Source organism: Sander lucioperca, chromosome 1 (genome assembly GCF_008315115.2).
Source record: "Sander lucioperca isolate FBNREF2018 chromosome 1, SLUC_FBN_1.2, whole genome shotgun sequence".
Taxonomy (NCBI): domain Eukaryota; kingdom Metazoa; phylum Chordata; class Actinopteri; order Perciformes; family Percidae; genus Sander; species Sander lucioperca.
Genome location: NC_050173.1, coordinates 15,479,539 through 15,501,196, shown reverse-complemented (window position 1 = coordinate 15,501,196; position 21,658 = coordinate 15,479,539). Strand labels below are relative to the sequence as shown.

At 40.3% G+C, this 21,658-nt stretch overlaps 1 protein-coding gene across 1 annotated transcript in view; it reads left to right on the top strand.

Annotated features, from left to right (window-relative positions):
- The window catches only part of LOC116055752, a 73,486-nt gene extending 52,126 nt beyond the window's left edge, over positions 1-21,360 (top strand). The window contains exons 4-11 of the mRNA XM_035999397.1: positions 2,211-2,329; positions 10,204-10,293; positions 13,920-14,058; positions 14,804-14,937; positions 16,337-16,545; positions 17,970-19,140; positions 19,177-19,212; positions 19,308-21,360. Coding sequence (XP_035855290.1) covers positions 2,211-2,329; positions 10,204-10,293; positions 13,920-14,058; positions 14,804-14,937; positions 16,337-16,545; positions 17,970-19,107 — 1,829 coding nt within the window. The 3' untranslated portion in view covers positions 19,108-19,140; positions 19,177-19,212; positions 19,308-21,360. The remainder of the gene's footprint in view (positions 1-2,210; positions 2,330-10,203; positions 10,294-13,919; positions 14,059-14,803; positions 14,938-16,336; positions 16,546-17,969; positions 19,141-19,176; positions 19,213-19,307) is intronic.
- The last annotated feature ends 298 nt before the right edge of the window (positions 21,361-21,658 follow it).

Genomic DNA, 21,658 nt, shown 5'->3' with positions numbered 1-21,658 from the left:
GAACACATATAGTAAACCCATTTTGCAATGAAAACAAAAGTATATCACAACTTGTACAGTAAATAACTTTTATACTGCAAGTAGTGCAAGTACTACGATATTGAATGTCTCTATATTAGGCACTTGTAGAACAATACAGTAGTCCAACTGCAAAAAGCCAAAGAACAAAGAAAACAAAATGAAAACCACATGACAGTACACTAAAAAATATTGTGAAACCGCATAATCAAACATCAGCGTTCAATGCTCCTGTGTCCCCTCTGCACTCTGAACTGGCTTATCTTCTCTACTATTGGTTTGATCACCTCAGTACAAACATGTGTGTACAATTTGGAGTCAACTGTGTTGCAGTTGTGTTTAACTTTTGCTGGCCGTGTTAACCATTTAGCATCACAGTGTGAAATGTGTTTAGAGTTTTGCAAGAAGAGTGATTGATTTAACAAATGGGTTTAGGCCACTGAGCTTGTGGTTCAGAGAATAGGGGTTTAGTGTTTTAGCAATTCAGAAAAAACTGTATTTTCACTCATAGCCTGAATAAAACTGATGTTGCAACTGGGGGAATAAATGATTAAATGTGAAAAAAGTAAATCCAGACAAATGTATGGATAGAGGGGGGAAAAAAAAGCCGCATTAGCTTTGCGTGCTTCAGGGTGGAATTAAGAGAAGGGGAATACTTTTGCCATCACGAAATCGGTTGTCGATCGCCTGCGATGCCGAGTTGAACAAAGAAAGGGTGGAGAGATGAGGAGGAGGAGGGTAGAAGAAGAGTTGATGGGGGGAGGGATAGACAGAGGACAGGCGATGGTAGAAGGTTAAAGGGGGAGGAATGGAAGACGGAAAAATGGGGTTATTTGGTGGGGGTGGGGACTATACGAAGCATCAGAAGATGCATACATTCGTACTTAGATCGTTTTTCGTAGTGAGTCTATGGTGTGTGTGTGTGTGTGTGTGTGTGTTTGTGTTGCGTGACTAATCTGTGCCTGCTACAATGAGTGACGGAGCGAAGGGCTGATCTCTTGTAGTGAGCCACATGCCCCCTGACAGCACACCCATAAGAGAAACACGCAAACATGTCTCCAACACGCAACACACACGTCACCAATGCACATGTGACAGTTCTGCACGCCACAGTCGTGTAGGCTAATTGCATGTGTACACACTCTGGCATGGTAGTAGGTAGGCCTTACTCTACGGCGGCGGAAAGAACACGGCATATGTGTAGTGGTTGATGGAGCGTGACTTGCTTGTGATATTTTTATAACTTTAGTAGATATTTCTTTCTTTTTTTTAAAATATCACATGGCACACAGGAGCAGGAGAGTGAGTGAGACATGCTGATTGTCTTTAATTGCAGTACAGTGTGTGTGAAGAGATTACAGTAAAAACTAAGGCTCAGGCTCAGCTAGAGACCAGCAGCACTGGAATTGGAAAGAGTTCAATGTTTTTTATAAGGACACTTCAGTAAGGATGCAGCTTGTCTTAACAGACTTAAATGATGACGAACATGGCAGACCCTTGTTTCAGTGCAAATAAGTCAATTTTAACAATTATATTGATAATCAACCAGTTGTCCCAAACCCACTAAATGCTGCATTCTACTTCACTCTGTGTGTATCAGTGAGCTTTGCATGTGCGTGTGGCTATATTGTGTGAGAAGAATCCTGTAAAGTCATAAAATCTTCCACTGTTTTGCTTTGTTACACGGCCCCACCACACAGACTAATACCTGGTGTTAGTGCAGTGCAAAAGGAGACTGATACAGTTAATGTGCCGGCCACATGTCTGAGTGTCGGTCCAACTCTCTCACTGCCACATCACAGAGGTTGTGGGAGAATCGGCAAGCATACTTTAAATGTAACCTTTTCCTGTGTTGACAGTGCTCTACGCACATACTCTGTATTCTGAGTACAAAATAATAACTTCAAGACCTATATGAGGTGTGCTTGATTTTACTTTCCCGACTTTGAACGCAGCATATATGAGCACATATCCCTGTCTGTGTACGGTTAATAAAAATGAAAGACTCTGATTTTCTTCTTTTGTTCGCGGCTGCTCTTTTAATTTCCACCTGCACTTGCACTTGCAGACTGAACAACATTTTTATTTTTACACCCTTACATCCAACGGGTTGCTATTATTGCTATTATTATTTTAACATAAATAAGTCCCTTATTCCAGCCAATTTACCATTTTCTTTTTCTTTTTTATAGCGAACAATGAGAAGCCTTCCAGGAAGCACGGCATCAGCACAGCATCCTCTAACCCTGAACCCCGGAAAGAGAGCATTCCCCTGGGCACCACCGTCAATGAAAGCAGCCTCCTCCTGGAAGTAAGAAACCACATGGAATAATTCTGTCAACAGAGTCTGTATACAAATACTGCCCATCGGTTTTTGCTATGCTAGTATTATATCGTTGCCTTTTGTGTTGTACCGTTGATGAAATGCTCACTAGCTTGAATACACGCCAGTCAGGAGTGTGAATTGGGAAGAGGGGAGGGAGGGCTTTTTGTGTTTGTGTGTGTGTGTGTGTGTGTGTGTGTGCCCTTCGCCCTTTGCTCTGACCTCCTTTGCAGAGCTGTGGTGTTGCGTGACATAAGGATGAGACGGGAGTGTCAGAGCTGATGGAGGAGGTGGGGACTCACACACGCTGGCGGCTTGAGCAGCCAGTCAAGTGTGTGTGTGTGTGTGTGTGTGTGTGTGTGTGTGTGTCTGTGTGAGAGCATCTCTGTCTGAATGCATGTGGTCGTGTGTGAAAGTGAGCAGAAGAGAGTGAGAAGAACACACCAAGCCTGTCAACAGTAATCAGAGCAAATAGGGGATTTGTTTTTTGTCAGTTGACCTCAGATCTTTACTCAGATTTAAACACAGATTATTATAAGTGCATATATTTAAGGGTATGAGTCATTTCTTGGATTTTTTTGACATGATATCAGGACACCCAGGAGTACTCAGCTATGTTGTTGAATATATTTTACATGAAACTTAGATAGATAAGATATGTTGTTTACTATAATTCCTAGAAAGGCAAGTGTTTCTGTTGAAGGCATAACAGTGGACAGGATGTCATAATCAGACACATACCGCAGCACGCTACATGGGAATTGCTTTAGCATCAGATCATTGCTACACACTCAATATCCTAATGGCTGTCGAACAACATATGACACTGATCATCGGACAACCAAACTGTGTGCGCACAGACACAGAGCCGAGCTGATCCACTGATGCTTCTGTTAACGTGTTAGGTTGTCTCAATGGGGCGGCAAACAAAAGGATAGATTGACCGTAGTGATGTGCTGCCTACCGTTGCGTGACTCAACCTGCACCAGGGCCTCACAGCAAACTGTGTATTTGTTGTTATGGTGATGGGATCCCGAGAGAGGAAGAGACGGATATGTTTGTGTGTGTTTGGTAGGGCTGCATGACTTTGTATGTGTGAGATATGGTGTAAGTTTGTTTTTGTTTTATTATCTGCTTATGAATGTTTGTCTAAGTGTTGACCAATAGGGGTTTTTGGAGGTTGATACTCAATACATACACCATATATTGTATACGTTATTGTATATATTGCATTTGCAATATTACATTTTTTATATAGATACATGTTCTATAAAATATGAAACATCTAAATAACGTAAGCGTAAAAAAGTCTACAGCAATGCTAGTGACTAACATGCTACAAGCTTACAATGACCATAAGTGTGTTTCCATCCACCTGTTTTCAACTTTTGCATAAAAGCCTAAGTAGAAATGCCAGGAATTCGAAATATTGCAAAATTCTTTTATGCTTTGCTTAGGTGAAAAAAAAAACAGCCATTTTGTATATATTTGTTTCTGTATTTTGTGTTTATTTCATATTAATGTTCAATATGCGTATTTGTTTATGTATGCGCCAACTGCCAAGGCAAATTCCTTGTAAGTACTGACTTGGCAATAAACCGTATTCTGATTCTGATATACTGTACATACAACAATCCCTCCATTCACTTTGATGACGGGAGAGTAGATATATAAGAAAGAGGCACCAAAGGAAAGGGAGGATTGATTCAAGGTAGCTTCACACTGATAAATCTTCAGGAAGGAAAACAGTGTAACAATTTATGATACAAATTTATGATACCAAGAAAAATTAGATGAGAGAGGATTTGTTCAGAGTTTTCACAGAATGGAATGCAACAGATTCACAACACATATTACCATCACGTTTTCAACATTGTTTTCATTCATTTAAAGTTTGACTGGCACTCTTATGAATATGATAAAATCATCTTATTAAACCGTCTTTTTCTGCAATAGTTGGAGAATTGGCACTACCAGCTTTTTACTATTTAAGGGTTTGTCTTAATGAAACAATATTTGAATATTAAATACAGTAGTGGGTTGAAATGAGGATTACTTTGCATCTTATTTCACCCATTTTCTGGAAATCTGGTTAGAATTTGCATTACATACATATAGATGGAAATTGGCTGATAACATGAAGATGTCACGCAATATGTTATCATCGTTTACCATCTAAGTTTAGCATGGTAACATTTGCTTATCAGTACTGTACTTCACACAAAGTACAGCTGAGGCTGACAGGAATTGCATTAGTTTTGCAGGTATTTGGTCACAAAACAAAGTATTTGATGTAGTTGTTGAGATATTCCTGGGCCAAAGCGGTGGACCCACCAACTAAAAGATGGTCATTGCCCTCACTAGAGCCACAATGTGTTTCTTATGTGTTACTGCATGTGGTTTCACTCATTATCCAACATTTTTTTTCAATTATCATTCAATATATCAGAACCCCACATTCTTCTATCCTTAGTATGTGTGTGTAGGATGTGGGTGTGTTCCCGATGGCAGAAGGTCTCCATGTTTGTCATGACCTCATCAGCACCGCTTTCATCTTACTCTGACAGCTAGACAGAAGCAAAACCAAAGAAACTCTGTTAAAACAATGAGACAAGGCTGCCCCACCACCACCACCACCATCCACCTCTTCCCCTACTCTCCCTTGCTTCCAAATCCAGTGAACCAATATTTTATTTTGTGCTCTGCGTGCAAAGCGCCTCTTAAGAATTTGTAAGTCAAAGCTTTTTAGTTTCCCAGGGGCAGTTATGGGAGCCGGGGGCGTCTTAGTTGCAGATATGTGGCGGAGTCGGCCAGCAGCAGGTGCCTGTTTCCATTACCTAAAGACTTTAGTATGCAAGGAAGAGAGGGAAATGTGAATTGAGAAAAAAACACAAAAAACAGCATGCATCACAATGCAGCCGATATTAATCCATTTTCTTTGTCTTTCTCAGTTGTTTCTTTTCTTTCTATTTCTATTTTCCTACTTTATAATATAGATTTAAATGTCTCTCTCTCTTGGTCTTTAGCTTGGATGTTTGTTTGTTTTTTTTTATAAAGAAAAGAATAATTGCTTTTCTAGTTGTAAAGGCTTTTTGCTAGTTTTTTCTCTGTGAATTACAGTGTAAATGGCCTGTCCTATTCCAAATTAAATGGATGGGTGTTCCCATAATAGTTTTGGACATGTGCAAAATAAATGCACTGCATTCATCTATAGTATATTTGCCAAGAATTTTACTTTGGAAAGCCAATTACAGTAATCAACTTACAAAATATAGTGTTTTGCCTGCATACTCTTTCAGGTCTCAAGTCCAAGGCCTATTTGTTCCAGAAGAATAAAAATGTCAAAGTCCTTAAAAAAGAAAAATGGGTCGCAGAAATTTACTGTGGCATTTCAATGACTTGGAAGAGGAATGGAGAAGAAAGGTGAACTGGCAAAAAAATGTAAATGTTGGCCTTTTTATGGCCTTGTTGAACCTCCTACAGGCAACATTGCATACAAGTAGATTCAGGTCGAGCAAATCTCAAATTTGCCAGAAGTTCGTCAGGGTTTTCCCAGGCTAATCTATTGCAGGTTCTCCTAATCCCAGATCACTGAGTCATGTATTAAATTTTCAGCTGCTTGTTGAAGAAGAATTATGTAACTGGACATATTTTTAGGGGCCGAGCAGCAAGGCTGCGTGGACCCTATTATTTTTGCCAGTATTATATAGTATTATTCTTCATCTTCCTAAGAAATCCATGTTCCCTTGTGTAAAGAAATCACCAAACTTTGCACAAAAGTCCAGTCCCGTGCCAAACTTAATCAGTGTGATTTGTGTGCTAATAGTCCTGAAGGTGGCGCTACAGCAGCCATCTAAAATTCTAAACTTAAAAACCTACCTCGTAAACTATCTCCTCCCACATGTTTTGATCATAGACTGTATATTAATGGACAGCGCATGTGTGACGTCACCCATTGGTTTGTGGAGATCTGCTATTCGTCGATGAGTTTGCCGTTACGGGCGCAGCCATCCTGGTTGCGGATGTGACGATTTTAGACGAGAGGGAGGAGTGAGGGAGGAGCTGCTTACACTCTACGTTACGTTACACACTTTCACTGGCAATCACATCATAGCCACGCCCTAAAACACCCCCTGCTTTATCGCCGATTTTAAAATCAACGGGACCATAATTCAAAAAATGAACATCATTCTGTGTAGCAGAAGACTTAAAACTAGCGATTGAGACCATAAACTCATTATGAAAATGTTTACTGAGGTAATAAATCAAGTGAGAAGTGGGTCACTTTCTCATAGACTTCTACAGAAACCGACCTCCTTTTGCAACCGCAGGTGTCGCCCCCTGCTGGAATTCAGATAGAATGCAGGTTTAAGGCACTTCGCATTTGCAGCACTTCGCCGAACCGGATGCTTTGTCCATTAATTCATTAACAGTCTATGGTTTTGATCTATTGACATCAAACTTGGGAACTTCATATCCAAACTGTTCTCCACAAAAGTTGTAGTCAGATTTTTGGTTTATCACAAATTGAGCCCACAGTGCATTAAAACATTCATACAGTAGTGTAAACAAAATTCAGCAATTTCTTCCAAACTAAATTTGTGATGTTTATGGAAAAAATTCACAACATTCGAAGATCACTTTAGATTTAGTCTGCAAAATTCCAGAATTTTATCTCAAAAAGTGAATTTAAAAAACATGTTTGAATTGTGTCCTCATCAATGCCATTGCAGTCAATGCAAATTAGTGAATCTTTAAACATCAGTTTGTCATTTATTGATCTTTGTGAAAATATATTACAGGCATCTCTATGTTGTCTTAACCAAGTACACACATTCTCAAAATTTTCTAGTGAGAAATGAATTTTTTTCAGTAGTTTAAAATTCTTCATTTTCATGCAATCTTGCCCCTTGTCTACTAGATGTTGTGAGGCCACTTGTGTCATTACCCAGATAGTTCCCTGTAATGAGCACCTGCCTATGGCGTCAAAGGTTCTGAGTTGAAACCCCTGTTGTTACAAGATGATCATACATATAGCTATCTAATCAGGCATTGTGCTGTGGACAACTGTCCTGCATATTTTAAATGTGTCTGCATTAACACTAGAACAGCCATGACGGTCATTATGACCGTATTGAAATTTATATGTGTAATAACTTTGCTGAATAAAAAAGTACAATCCTGCTAGTACCTGATTTTTCCTAAAAGTTCCATTCCATTGACTCAGATTACTTAATAAAATAAATTACAGACCTTACTACCCAAAAAACAAATTGATTAATACATTTCTGACCGTCTTAACCATCCAAGCTACAAGTGTCTGGCCAGTAGCTCAATGAGATCAGCACTTTGCTTCAGACCCAAAGGTTGTGACTTCAAGCCCTAAAAGTTACAAGGTGATCATATTATACCTAATCAGCCATTGTGCTTTGGACACCTTCCTGAGCATCAACACACCTGTCTGAAATGATCAGCTCATTAGTTTGTGTCATAGATTAACACGAAGGAGCTGTAGCTCTCAACAAGGTTGATACTGGTTTTCAGAGTGAGAGGTTCAGTGTTTCAATCCCCTACACACCACTCATCAACCCTCACTTAAACAGTAGGCCTGTTCCTTGGGCATAATCAACGTGATGAGCAGGAATGTTTGGCACTTCTGCTGACAGAGCGCTCGTGTATTTGCCATTTTTCTTCTCTTCCTCTTCTCCATTCTCTGCTTTTTTTCCTTTTTCTACTCAAAATGCCCCGTCCATCGCAGCTATAATTGTTACTTTTTTTTACTGCATTGTATATGCAATTTTTTTTTTCCTTAGACACAAGGTTTCAATACAGCAAACATCCCAGAAAGTCAAATTCTTGGTCTAAAAACCAGACATGTTCATATATTCAACATTGACATTTAGGATTTGGACTCAAAGCACTGTTTTCATAAGTATATTAGATTTGACAATGCCAAACTGTTACCAGATGACCAATATATTAAGTATATTGGAAACCCCTTCTAATCTATGTTGGTCCCACATTTCAAAAGCTTCAGAGCAGTCCAAAAGTTTTTTTTTGTGACAGGCACAGTGAGGTTCATAATCAGGAAAAGTGCTTGTTTGAAATCAGATATGTTTGTGTTATTTCTCGCTGAAGTGGTAGCATCATTTATTTTTGAGTGCTTGCTGCAGAAAGCTGTGTGTCTGTTATTGTGTGTCTGAGTCTGCGGGCGGTCACCCTCCCCCTGGATGTTATGAACATGTGCCAGTTGAACTTGTCAAACAACATCTGCATCTGCATCGCTAAGAACTGGAGTCATCTTCCTATCTCTGTTTCCCTCTCCATCATATTATGTTTTCCACATATTGTCATATATCATAGTACAGAGATTTGTCTGTCACAGAGACGTTGTCACAGTATGACTCAAATACCTCTGGGACAAATTGCTCTATTCACAGACAGGTTTCAGAGTCTATTGTGTGGTTAGGATGGAGCATGTGCAGTGAGCAGAGCATTACACTGCTCGCTAAGGCAATCAGATCAATGTTAGGAGAAAGTGAGGGAGTGAGTGTGAATCTAGAGGCCACAGGGATATATAACACATAGAATACACACACACACACACACACACACTAGAAGACATGCACAGGGATATATAACACATAGAATACACACACACACACACACACACACACACACACACACACACACTAGAAGACATGCACAGGGATATATAACACATAGAATACACACACACACACACACACACACACACACACACACACACACTAGAAGACATGCACAGGGATATATAACACATAGAATACACACATACACAATAGAAGACCTGCATAGTATCGCAGTAAAATAGAGATGACAGACTCTGGCAGTAGCATTCACGCAAGTCAAGTAGCCTTGCAGTTGTCACGCTATCACAGCTGTGCGCGTGCACACACACACACACACACACACACACACACACACACACATACACACACACACACACACACACATACACTGGAAGACCTCTCCTTTTTTCTCTCACACTCCTGCTTCCATCTCCATCTGTCCATTCCTCCTTATTTGACTGAAGCCAGTTATGTATTTATTTAAATTGTCTTTTTAATTAACACTTGTCTATGTAAGCTGTGTTGGCCAAACACATTATTCCCCCATGTGTGCACAGCACGGGTGTGTCTGTGTACAGAGAGAAAGCGCGAACAAGAGAGTGTTTGTGGAGTTTGTCTGCTTTTAATCAACGTGTTTGGTATCACAAATCAAAGCATGTTACCATTCAAACAGACTTAATTATCAAAGTTAAATACATGCATTTAAAGAGGAGCAAATTGGAGTGTATATCATCTTCAAGTTAACTGCTTTCAAAATAACATGAATCTAAATAACACCAGAAAATATTCGAAAAGGTCTTTCAAAAGCAATATTTATCATTACAAATCAGCAAGTTTTATTTGGCCCACTCACTTCCATAACCATCTGTCTTTCATTTCTGCTCCAGTGTCCAGTATTATTCAATCTTTTGTTCCATTTTTACTGTTATTTGCTGTTCTGAGAATTATGGAAAGAGTGATATAAATTAAACATTAAAAGTCTGGCTAGAGTCAAATTCTGGCTGTGTTTTGCTTTTAAAAAATTGTACAGTAATGACTGTAACCACAGTTGGGTTGTAAATAATAACCGTTTGGTTCTGTTGCACTGTGTTTCTGCTGGGTGCAATCATGCAATAATGCCACCTAAAGTTAGCTTTTAGAGCGAGTAAATACAGTTGTTTGTGTTTGTCTATAATGTAGTTGATGCACTTGAGTTTATTTGCTGCATGAGTTGCCCTGAGTCACTGCTTATTCCTGTCTCTCTCTGTGTAGTCTCTTACAGGCTTTGCCTTGGTGGTGAGCAGTGATGGCATGGTTTTTTATGCCTCTTCAACCATTGTGGACTATCTTGGATTTCATCAGGTGAGTTGAACGTCTCAAAAATATTTTGTTTACAATACTGTAACATGCTGTATAATGATGGTACAACACTGTATGATGAACATCTAAACAGACAGATTAGTAGGCGGTGTCATCTTCCAAGCTGCAATGCATAACATTTCTCTGAAAAAGGAGGTGTGTTGTTAGTTCCTCCCTCTTTACTCAGTAGACCATCTTATCAAGTTTTGGACTTATTGTCAGTCGTCCAAGGGGCTCCTGCCTGTGGCTAATGTAACATGAATCCATAAAACTATTTCAGGAATTTAGGCTCCTGACAACAACCACAGCCAATATGAAAAATGCAAAAAAAAAAAATGTTGACATTCATCAATTTCTTGTTAGGGTCATGTTGTCTCACATTCTAGGTAATATCAATGTATACATCATAAATAATAAGTACTAAGTACATATAAAAATCAAACTAATTGTGTTTAGACTTCGGTTTTTGTACAGATTAAACATACTGAGCCTTAGACGGATTTTGTTACCTTTGGAGATGTTTCCCTTTGTTTTCAGTCTTTATTCTAAGCTAAGCTAACCAGATGCTAGATCCAGCTTCATAATTACAGCACACATGTGAAGTGGTATTGATCTTCTCATCTAACTCTCTAAGTTAGAAAGAGTTAGAAGGCAGTAAAGCAAATAAGCCTATTTACCAAAATGTTGAACTGTTTCTTTAAAAGCTTGGAACAATAAACTAAATGTATAGTCAAACAGATGCCACACTTTTCATCATATTGGAGGTGTGCGACATCTATTGATATCCCCTTGGTAAGCCTCTCTTGTAGCCCGTCTCAAAGTTTTGGTAAGCCTCTCTTGTAGCCCGTCTCAAAGTTTTCATGCAACAAGTGTCAGAAGTATCTGCCATTATTGAGCAAGTTCAACATTCCCCTCTTTCACCTTAGCCGATATGTTCTCTTCCATCCATTCCTTTCCGCTTTCTTTACTTTTCATCTTACGGCTAATGAGCCTGAGGAAAGGTCTCTCTTTCAGTGTCTGATAACTCTATGTAGAGGGTAAAGTGAACCTAAGTCACAGCTAAGAGGCCACAGGAAGGTGAAGACCTCCGTTTCACCCTGAGATACATTCTGTGGCTGTCTGTGTGTGTGTGCGGGCGCTGATAAGTCACCAACAGTTTAGCTTCTTTCCTCTCCGACAGCTACACCCAGTCATCAATTATGGATGATTTCAACACGGCCAGCCTGTCCTGCCATGCTAAAATCATCTCTCTCCTTTAAAACCATGAATAGAGTGCTTTTCACTGTTAAAATCCCTTCTTTTGCCCTCATGTCTGCTTACACACACACACACACACACACACACACACACACACACACAGCACACTGAAAAAAAGAAAAGAAATTCTACTGCTACAGCGCTCCCACATGGCTTACGAGCAGACGGGGGCAGCAACCCAGCGCCATGAAATCGACAAGCAAACCAAAGCGGTCTGAAAGATCCAGCCACAGTATGTGTCTGTGTGCACATGAGTGTGTGTGTGTGTGTGTGTGTGTGTTTGCATGCCTTGGGAGCCACTAGAGACAGACAAAGGAAATAAAAACTGTAAGGTGCATAAAATGTGTGCATGTGTAAACCGAGAAAGAAAACTGTTATTATTATTTATACTTCACATACACATCACTACACATTATACTTCATATAAATAGGACTAAGAGTCCCAGGCTATGCTAACGGCACAGCGGTGCTTTGAGCTAAATGCCAACAACAGCATGCTAAAATGCTCTTAATGACAATGACAAAAATAATTTGCACAGTATTGAATTAGAATTATTGATTAGAATGCCATTTGTTTTGTAAGTATTTCGTCATAAACCAAAGTAACGGAAGAAGTGAAAATTATTATTAAAAATCAGGGGATCACCAATCTCTGCAAGATGTATCCTCTGGGGAGCATGAATGTCTGCACAACATTTCATAGCAATTCATCCAATAGTTGTTAAGATATTTTAGTCTGGACCAAACAAATTCACCAACTCATGCCAGTACAACCACAACAGGGCCTTTTAGTATACAGAACACAACAGTGACTGTACTGTATGTAAGACTTGTTCTATTCATAACACCAATCATTCCACATCAACATTTTTAATTCGATAAATGCAAACACATAATTAATATGGTCAAGAGTAACAGCAAGAGCATCCCAGCATACAAAGCAGCCCAAGCATTTTGTGTAATACTGTGATGTTTGATCACCAGAGGCAGAGAATCCATACTCATTCTAATTGAGAAACCTAAGAATGAATGTGTTGTTGACAGTGAACAGTCTGTCCTTGCAGTACATAAATAAATAAGTACTCACAGATCATCATTATATTTCAGAGACGGTCACAAAAACATTCTCTTAGCCTTTCCCACATGTTCAATTCTAGCAAAGGAGCTATTTGTTGTTTTTTAAGTCACATAGTTTGCCTCTAAGGCCTTGACAACATGTTACATAATTTTGAGCCCACAATTGCAGTCAGAAGGACACTTATCCCTAATATACCACAGGGAAAAAAGAGAACGCTTCACTAAGTAGCACCACAAGAAAGCCCTGGAGAAGAGCAGAAAACCTCCACTGGCCTTTGATCCCATTTGTTACTGGGGCAGTTAGCCTTTGAAGGTCAGCGAAAATATCACTTATTCTCATTTCTTTCCCCTCTTCTTTTCCTCCCTGTGTTTTTTACGAGAAACATAAACAATAGTCACTCGATCCGTCTGTCTGCCCGACTGCCGGTAGGGAACCAAACCACAGGACGAAGCGCCCGCCGAAGACGGTGGGAACAGATTGTGTTTTCAGAGGCAGGCGATCAAAAACCCTCGCGTGCCACCAGTGTGGAAATTATGGAGAGAGTGCAGGGAGGAGGGAGAGAAGGAAGAGGAGAAGGTTGAACATTTTACTGTGGAATCTGTCATGGAATGACAGAAAGCAAAGCTATTGCTGGAAAAGAGAGAGAGGCATGACGAGAGTGGGCTGGAACCCGACTCACACTGTGTGTGTGTGTGTGTGTGTGTGTGTGTGTGTGTGTGTGTGTGTGTGTGTGTGTGTGTGTGTGTGTGTGTGTGTGTGTGTGTGTGTGTGTGTGTGTGTGTGTGTGTGTGGGGAGCGCAAGCTGGGCTGGACTGCCGTTCGGGAGCTGGTGTCACGCGATGTTTGACAAACACAGCTGCCCTCACTGGCCCTACAGCGGCCAGTGTTACTGTACTAAATATGTGTGTGTGTGTGTGTGTGTGTGTGTGTGTGTGTGTGTGTGTGTGTGTGTGTGTGTGTGTGTGACACTTTGTGTGTACAGTATAGATCTTATATGTGTGGTGGGGAGGTTAGAACGCTCCCTGGGAATCCTGAGGCAGACTGAGTGTATCAGAGCCATAACAAGAGGAATCCCCCCCCTCCAAACTGCACTGTTGGCAGCAAACAGTGGTCCAAAGACAGTCTGAGGATGGTGCTTTAAACCCGCAATCTCATGGTTCTTTAGACTTTTAGAAGATGACAGAGAGAGTTTAAAACTACAAATGTATCTGCCTGACTTTTTATGACTATATATACTGTACGTACAAATTTCCTCAACAACCATACTAAAATAATTTCTCATTTTTCCCCACAGACTGACGTGATGCACCAGAATGTGTTTGACTACATCCACATAGACGACCGTCAGGAGTTCAGACGGCAGCTCCACTGGGCCATGTGCCCTCCACAGGGGATGTCAGCACACCAGGACAGCCAGCTAGCTGCAGGGACTGGTGGGTAGCTTACTGGGAAGGGATGAACCATTTGCCATGGTCAAACTATTTAGTTAAAATGTGGTTATGGGGGTGATCTATGAGAAGCCGCCCAGGCCAGCCATACATACATATACTTCACTTGCACATACATATATACTGGTACTAAACACTTGCGCATACATATATACTGGTACTAACCACTTGCACATACATGTATTCTTCGCTCGCGCATGTATATACTTCATTTGCGCATACATATATATACTTCACTTGCGCATACATATATACTTCACTTGCGCATACATGGATACTTCACTTGCGCTTATACAGTATGTATACTTCACTTGCACATGCATGCATAACGTGTGAGTATGTACGTGTGTGTGCTTAAGTAAGTGTGTATGTGCATGGGGTTAGTACCCATATATATGTATGTGCAAGTGAAGTATTTAATTCTGGCCTAGGCGGCTTCTCATAATGATCACTGACATTTCTTGCTAATTATTTTAATCACAATTTGATTTTGAAGTTCTGCTTGTTACTTTTGAGGCAGATATAGAATATGTCATCAGTGTAGTGACTTGTACACACTGACAGAAATCCTGAAAGAAGATGCACCTAATTTTTTTTTAAACGTATTATTGATTGCTCTTTAAGTTCTTTTTTCCGTTTTTCATGAGAAGCACATTGTAGGTTGCCACACAAATTGCAATTCAAATTAAATTCTTCTTCTCCTCCTCCATCTTTCTCTATTACATTTCAGGTGAGGACTTTGTAGTGAGCAGCCTGTTCCATTCTCCGGAGGCAGGGGGAATTCCTCCTGACCTCTCCTGCTTTCTCAACAGATGTTTCATTGCCAGAGTCCGGTGCCTCTTGGACAGCACCTCTGGATTCTTGGTGAGTGGTCTGAAACAAACTGCCAGCTAAACTGAATAGTAACTTCAGTTTTCAGTACATTAACGTTCACGCAAAACAGAAAGTTGCAGAATATGCAATGAAAATTAAGCATATGGAGTAAATGTTGCCCACTTTCTGGGAGAAGACCCAGGCCTATAAAAAGTAGTATGACCCCTTTGGGACAGCACAATTTCATTTTTAATTGTAGTGTGTACAGTTATTTATAGTATTGCAAGGCATTATGAGGCAATTGGGTGCCTGGACTCAGCAGCAGAGTAGGAGCTTGGTTCATTCCTCATGGCTGTAACTAGAGTGGTTTGGAGAACAGCAGTGGAAAAGCTAAAGGCCCTGATGACAGAGCAATAAGAATATGGGGTTTGGACCATTTCATCAGGGTCATTACAGTTCACTATCACCAAATCCGCTCTGGTTGCACTGAGGTTGGGTGCGCAACAGAAATTCTAGATGGCAGTTTTTGTACTTGAAGCACATAGGCAAAGTAGTGAGCAAATACTGGTATGGTTCTTTTATTGATCAGTCAACATAATTACAGTTAAGACATAACAAATTTGTAATGCACAGTACTTATTCAAATGAATTCATCTTACTTCCCCGCTAAAAGAATGAAATAAAATTAGCTTTATTGAGCACACCTGCTAGCCACAGTAGCTTTATGGATGGCAGTTTTTGTCCACCTCTTTCAAATAAATAACTAATAAAAATCCTGTCAACCACAACTGTACTTGTTTAGTACTAATTATCAAATGTTAGCATGCTAACAAGCTAAACTAAGATGGTGAACAGAACACGGTAAGCATCATACCTGTTTATCTTCACCATCATTAGGAGCATTTTAGCATGCTGTTGTTGGCATTTAGCTCAAAGCACCGCTGTGCCGTTAGCATAGCCTGGGACTCTTATACTTTATGAAGTATAATGAAGAGTTTTCTTTCTTGGTCTACTTTGCATTGTTTGCTAAACAGGTAAATTACATGCTAAATATCAGCATGCTAGCATTGTAACTGTGAGTATGATAGCATGGTGATGTTAGCATTTAGCTCAAAGCACCGCTGTGTGTCTATACCCGTGTGTCTTGTTGAAATACTCTGTAATGTGGTTACCAGCATGTGCATGGTTCTTTTTCTTAAACAGTACATAGAGATATACAAAGTGTATCAAATGTAAAGTATTTTTCAGGAAGCAAAGGTTGACACTTTCTATATGTTTCCTGGAAGCAAACTGAAAACCAGTTTAATACATTTTAACTTTCAAAGGCTAATGCTATCCTGTATTAATTTATAATTGGACATGCACATAAACAATAACATGCAGGACTTTTCAAAAAGCAAAGGATATATAGATCATTGGATATCTCAATTCTTCTTCTCTTTTGTCCCAGACTATGCAGTTCCAGGGTCGATTGAAGTTCCTCCACGGTCAGAAAAAGAAGTCAGCCTCTGGGGCTTTGTTGCCTCCCCAGATGGCTCTATTCTGCATAGGTGTACCCCTCCTACTGCCCTCCATCACTGAGATGAAAATGAAGAACATGTTAATGCGGGGAAAGAACAAGGGAGGAGGTGGAGGGATTATCTCTGCACTGGAGCATGAGTAAGAGACCTCATACACATCAGTAACATCCTTGCAACATCACCTTAACTTAAATTCCTTAAGAGGGATGATGTACTGTATATTCACACTGTGTCCTAGTGTAAATCCACTGACTGTTTTAATAGGGGTGTTATACTGTAATTAAAGGTCAAGCTTTTAAACACAAACTTAATGTCTCAGAACCTTTTGGTCCAAACTTGAGGTTTGATGCATTTTGACAGCCTGTTCTCTCCTCTAGAGATTATACTGATTTGCCTACTGGGGGAGCTAAAAGTAAAGGTCAAAATTGTAGACCTTAAAAGGCCAAAGCTGTCAGCAAAGAGATGCCCTCATAATTCATAAGGGCCGCCATGTTTACTTTAGTAAATAAGTACAGTTTACATGTAAAAACATACTTAGTAACTGCCTTGACTAAGATCCATGAGGCAAGGGTGCATAAAAAACATTCCAAAACAGTGTTAGAGTGATGAAAAACTACATGGGCATTCTTTCCCATGTATTATTTATTGAGAGATACCAGCTTATTGCCCAGCAACAGCTTTATGAACACCCAAGCATTTACCCTGGGGCCCAGTTACCAACACAAAAATAAGCCATTTCCCACCCAGCAGGCTCTCACACTAAACCAAATGAGTGCTGGACGCCTTACCTGTGGCCAATTAGGAGCAAATACATGTCTCAGCTTGGATAAGGCCCTATGTGCTTCATGCATCATTAACAACTTTGGAAGGCTTAGAGGCCAGGAGTTGAGCTGTAGTCAGGGAGCAGAGCCCTACCACCTCATCTGCTGTCCATTCCTTCTCAGCATCATTCAGGTTTCTTTAGAAAAATACCAATTACTTATAAGTAGACAGGCTGGTTGGACTTGGAGGCCATGAAGCTTATTGGGTTGAGTCTTCAGCATGAGAACACTGCCTTCTTACAGTACACTCTAGTTTAATGTTTAATAATCTTGAGCCCTTTCTGGTGTTAGCCTTAATAAAAAAATCTCCACTTTCATATTAATCAACATTAGAAATATAATGTGTTTTTAAGTCTAAAACTAAAGTATACTGCAATGTTCTGCCTATAAACTTGGAGTGCGGGCCATCATTGATTTTTGGGTTATGGATGTTGACTCTGTTCTCAATTTTCAGATGAGATGAACTCCGGAAAAGATGAGTCACTTTTGGAATGATTGTCTCATGAACTTAAGTGAACCAAACCTAGATATTTGGGTTTTGAGTCATTCATCAATCAGTAGAAAAAACATTTCATTTGTGGACATTCCCATGTAGATATCTGGGCAGACCAATGATATGTTTAAGAGATCATCGCTTCTTGAATGTCCTCAAGGTCTACAGAAACATTGTATAATCTACACTGATTGGTTTGTCTTGTTTCATGACTAATGATCTCCTTTTCCTGATCCCTCTCCCTGACAGTGAGCGAGGGGAACACCTCCGGAGGCATTCCTTCAGTGGAGGAATGGGTGACATAGCCGACCCTCTCCTCCTCTCCTGTCCCACTCCTGGGGCTACCCAGCGGGGTCACCACACTCCCTGGACCCCGCTCTCCAAATACAACCTCAAGTACCGCCCTGAGGGTTTCTACAACCAGGAGGAGCCCCTCAACTACTGCAAGTCCACTATGGCTCCCCATAAAGGTGTCAGTCCAGGCCTGGGCGGCGGCTGGCCTCTGCGGCCGAACTCAGGTCCCCTGAGAGCGGGCCAGGGTGTCGGCTACATCCCCTCCAACCGCATGAACAAGGCCGGCCAGTATGGGAAGCCATACCGCCTTTCCCCCAACTGCCAAAGCGGCAGAGGTAACGAGGTGTTTGTCTCTAAGCTCTACGGGAATGTCCAGATTCCCACAGACCCAGATGCCTACTGTGTGGACCTGGTGAAGAATGAGAACGACTACGGGGAATGCTACGATGGCCATCTGATGCCTGAGATGCCACCCATCAAGGTAGAGCAAGACTCGGACTCTGAGAACGGCGGCGATGTCTACGGGCGACCCTGGGCTTGCCGCGACCCAGAGGCCATCGACCGTCGCTATTGTAACGGGGTATACGACCAGAGCTCAGGCCTCCATCTCAAATCAGAGGCAGATTATTATGACCCGCAGTACTCGCCCTGTCAGCGAGGGAAAGCAGGAATCAGCCCGCCGTACAACAACGGCAACTATCAGAACTATGCAGTCAACAACAGCGGGAACACAACCGGCCGTCTCTTAAAATGCGACAAAGACTTGGGCAATAACAATGATAACAGCCAGTTTAGTCCTCAGAGACTCTCTCACTCAGACTCTCTATGCAGCAACCAATCAGTCAACCTCATGGACTATTCACAAGACCCTCACAAGGCCTACATGCACCCGGACTACAACAAGCACGACACTTATGAGTTCAAAGGGCACAGCCTCGTCCATTCGATCAAGCGGGAGCCCATGGACTCCCCCCCGTGGGCTGAGAGCGCTCATGACATGAGCCAGTCCATGATGGTTGGTCCACGGAATGTTATGCCATGTGTTATGAGCACAGGGCACCACAAGTCCAGTCCCTACATTTATTTGCCATAAAAGCGATTAGAAGATATAGAAGATAGAAGATAATTTCGCGCACACGCACACACACGCACACTCACTCACTCTCTCACACACACACACACACACACACACACACACACACACACACACACACACACACACACACACACACACACACACACACACACACACACACACACACACACACACACACTATCAGTGTGCATTAAAGTACTTTGTATTGCGCGACATGCACCAGCATTACAAAAGGATTCCCAGGATGTCAACATTTAACATGACTTCTTCTATTTGATGAAGGGGTCACAAACAAGGCTCAGGTTCTAGTGTTAACGTTGTGACAATCAAATATCATACTTTGAATCCAGTTTATAGATAGATGATTTTGTTTTTAAGAAATACATTTTGTAGTTGGTTCCTAGCACTTTTGGATTTAGTGACAATGAGACGAATTACGTCTAGAAAGACAATTTTATTTTGTTTTATGTGTTGTGTACACCTGACTTTTGTGGGAGGAACAAAGATTTTTTGGGAGGAACAACGATTTTGCTGTAAAAAGAGACGTACAAACGTTGTACACAGGAGATGACTTACACCTACTGCTGGGCTTATCAAGGGAGATGACTAATAAGGAGTACGTGAAAACAACTTAAAGGATAATCTGCCTTGATGGTGGTTTTGCATGTTTAAGTGCTTTAACTATGAATTGCCTACCTTTTTCTTTACTTGCCCCCAGTGATGTATGAATGGGATCTACTGGTTTCTATGCAATTTAGACTTAATTTAGACTAAATCAACTTTAATGAGACTTGAAACTAAATTAAGTGAAGTAAAAAAAAAAAAGTTTGGTCAAAGTTACATAATTGTTGCCAGATAATACGTTTGCAACCAGGGTCTGTTTTGAAAACACTCATTATTATGGCATTCAACGACTCTGATATCTATAATTGGCAGCTGCAGAAAATCTGTTTTTTAATGTGTGACACAACCAAATTCACATTATCTTTTCCACAACATCTTTGTTTACTCTAAATGTGTGTCCTGAATTGGATTTTCCAATAGCATAGCGTACAATGCAATGCTTTTGTCAGAGCATCCTTAAATACACCAAGAAGGTCAGTTTAAAAACAAAACAAAAAGGTTTCTCCTTACAAATGCAGAATCCTTTTGAAAAAAATGTGTAGTTAATGGACCAAAACATGTAAAACTATTGGCCAAAGTATAAGTATATTCACTACATCTGTTTATTAAACTAGAACAGGGGGGCACAGGAAGTAGGGAAACTAACCCTTAACCACCACCTGTGGTTCAAGCATGTGCTCCTTGGCTCTCACCTCCTTGTGGCAGAAATAAAAGATCACACTAGAATTGCCCTTTAAATTGCAGAACCTAAGATGAACTTGGACCTAAGAAAGATGGTCTGCGTCGGTTAAATGACGATGTTAATTATCAGTTGAAGGTTTGTTGGACAAGGTAGAAGTGTTTGTTTGAATTGAAGGAAAATATTGTTGACAGGTTTGATGTTCTAGCAATGCGCACAATCATTTTAATATTTTAAGTAATGCAAGTCCTGTTGAACATACAAATAATTGATCGATTTATGTAATTTTATATCAAAGCTAATGTACGGTTTAGATTAGTGTTTAGGCAAGATCGGCATTTCAACTCGATACAGCCTATCTCACTGCAGATATGACACATTTCCTTTGAAATGAATATACACTTTTTGTGTTGTCTTTTGAGTCCGAAAACATCAGACATTGTCTTCACAATCAATATGTTTGCACAAATGCATTAAAAGCACCACATTGGATTCAATGTTAGAGTCTCAGTTCTGTGGAGCTACTGTTGTAGTTTCTAAATTGCACTACTGGGAGTAGTTCAGTTGAAGTTCAGCCTACCCAGACAGGTTTTTTGAATCAACACGCACAACTGTACATGGTGTCACTGTTATGACTTTGTCTTTTTCTCTTAGTGTGTGTTCATTTCAATAAATGTTTGATCATTCATATTTATTGTAAGAGGCAAAAGTGTATAATTTAAAAACTACAGTTTTGAAGGCTTTTCTGTTTCATTAAGGTAAATAAATATGGCTTATTTTCTTGCTATCTTTTTGATAATTGTTAAAAAGACTGTCATACTTGTCTCATGGAGGAGGTAGCTGCAAGGTAGCGAACACAGTGTACCTATGCAGTGTCTTCCAATGTTTCTACGTGTTTTTTTTGCAAATGGGACTTATGTATTAAAAGACTTTTCTTTAAATGGAAACTCTGGGTGAAGTGTTGTTCTTTTGCCATTAGGCGAATAATAAACAAGGCAACAAATTACTGCCAGCTTGGTGGGCGAGTAACATATCAACATGATTACATTTAATGGCATTCTGGACTACCACAAAAAAACACATATTAACACATATTATATCGATATCGTGATATGAGACTAGATATCGTCTTAGATTTTGGATATCGTAATATGGCATAAGTGTTGTCTTTTCCTGGTTTTAAAGGCTGCATTACAGTACAAGTGCTGTCATTTTCTGAACTTACCAGACTGTTGTAACTGTTCT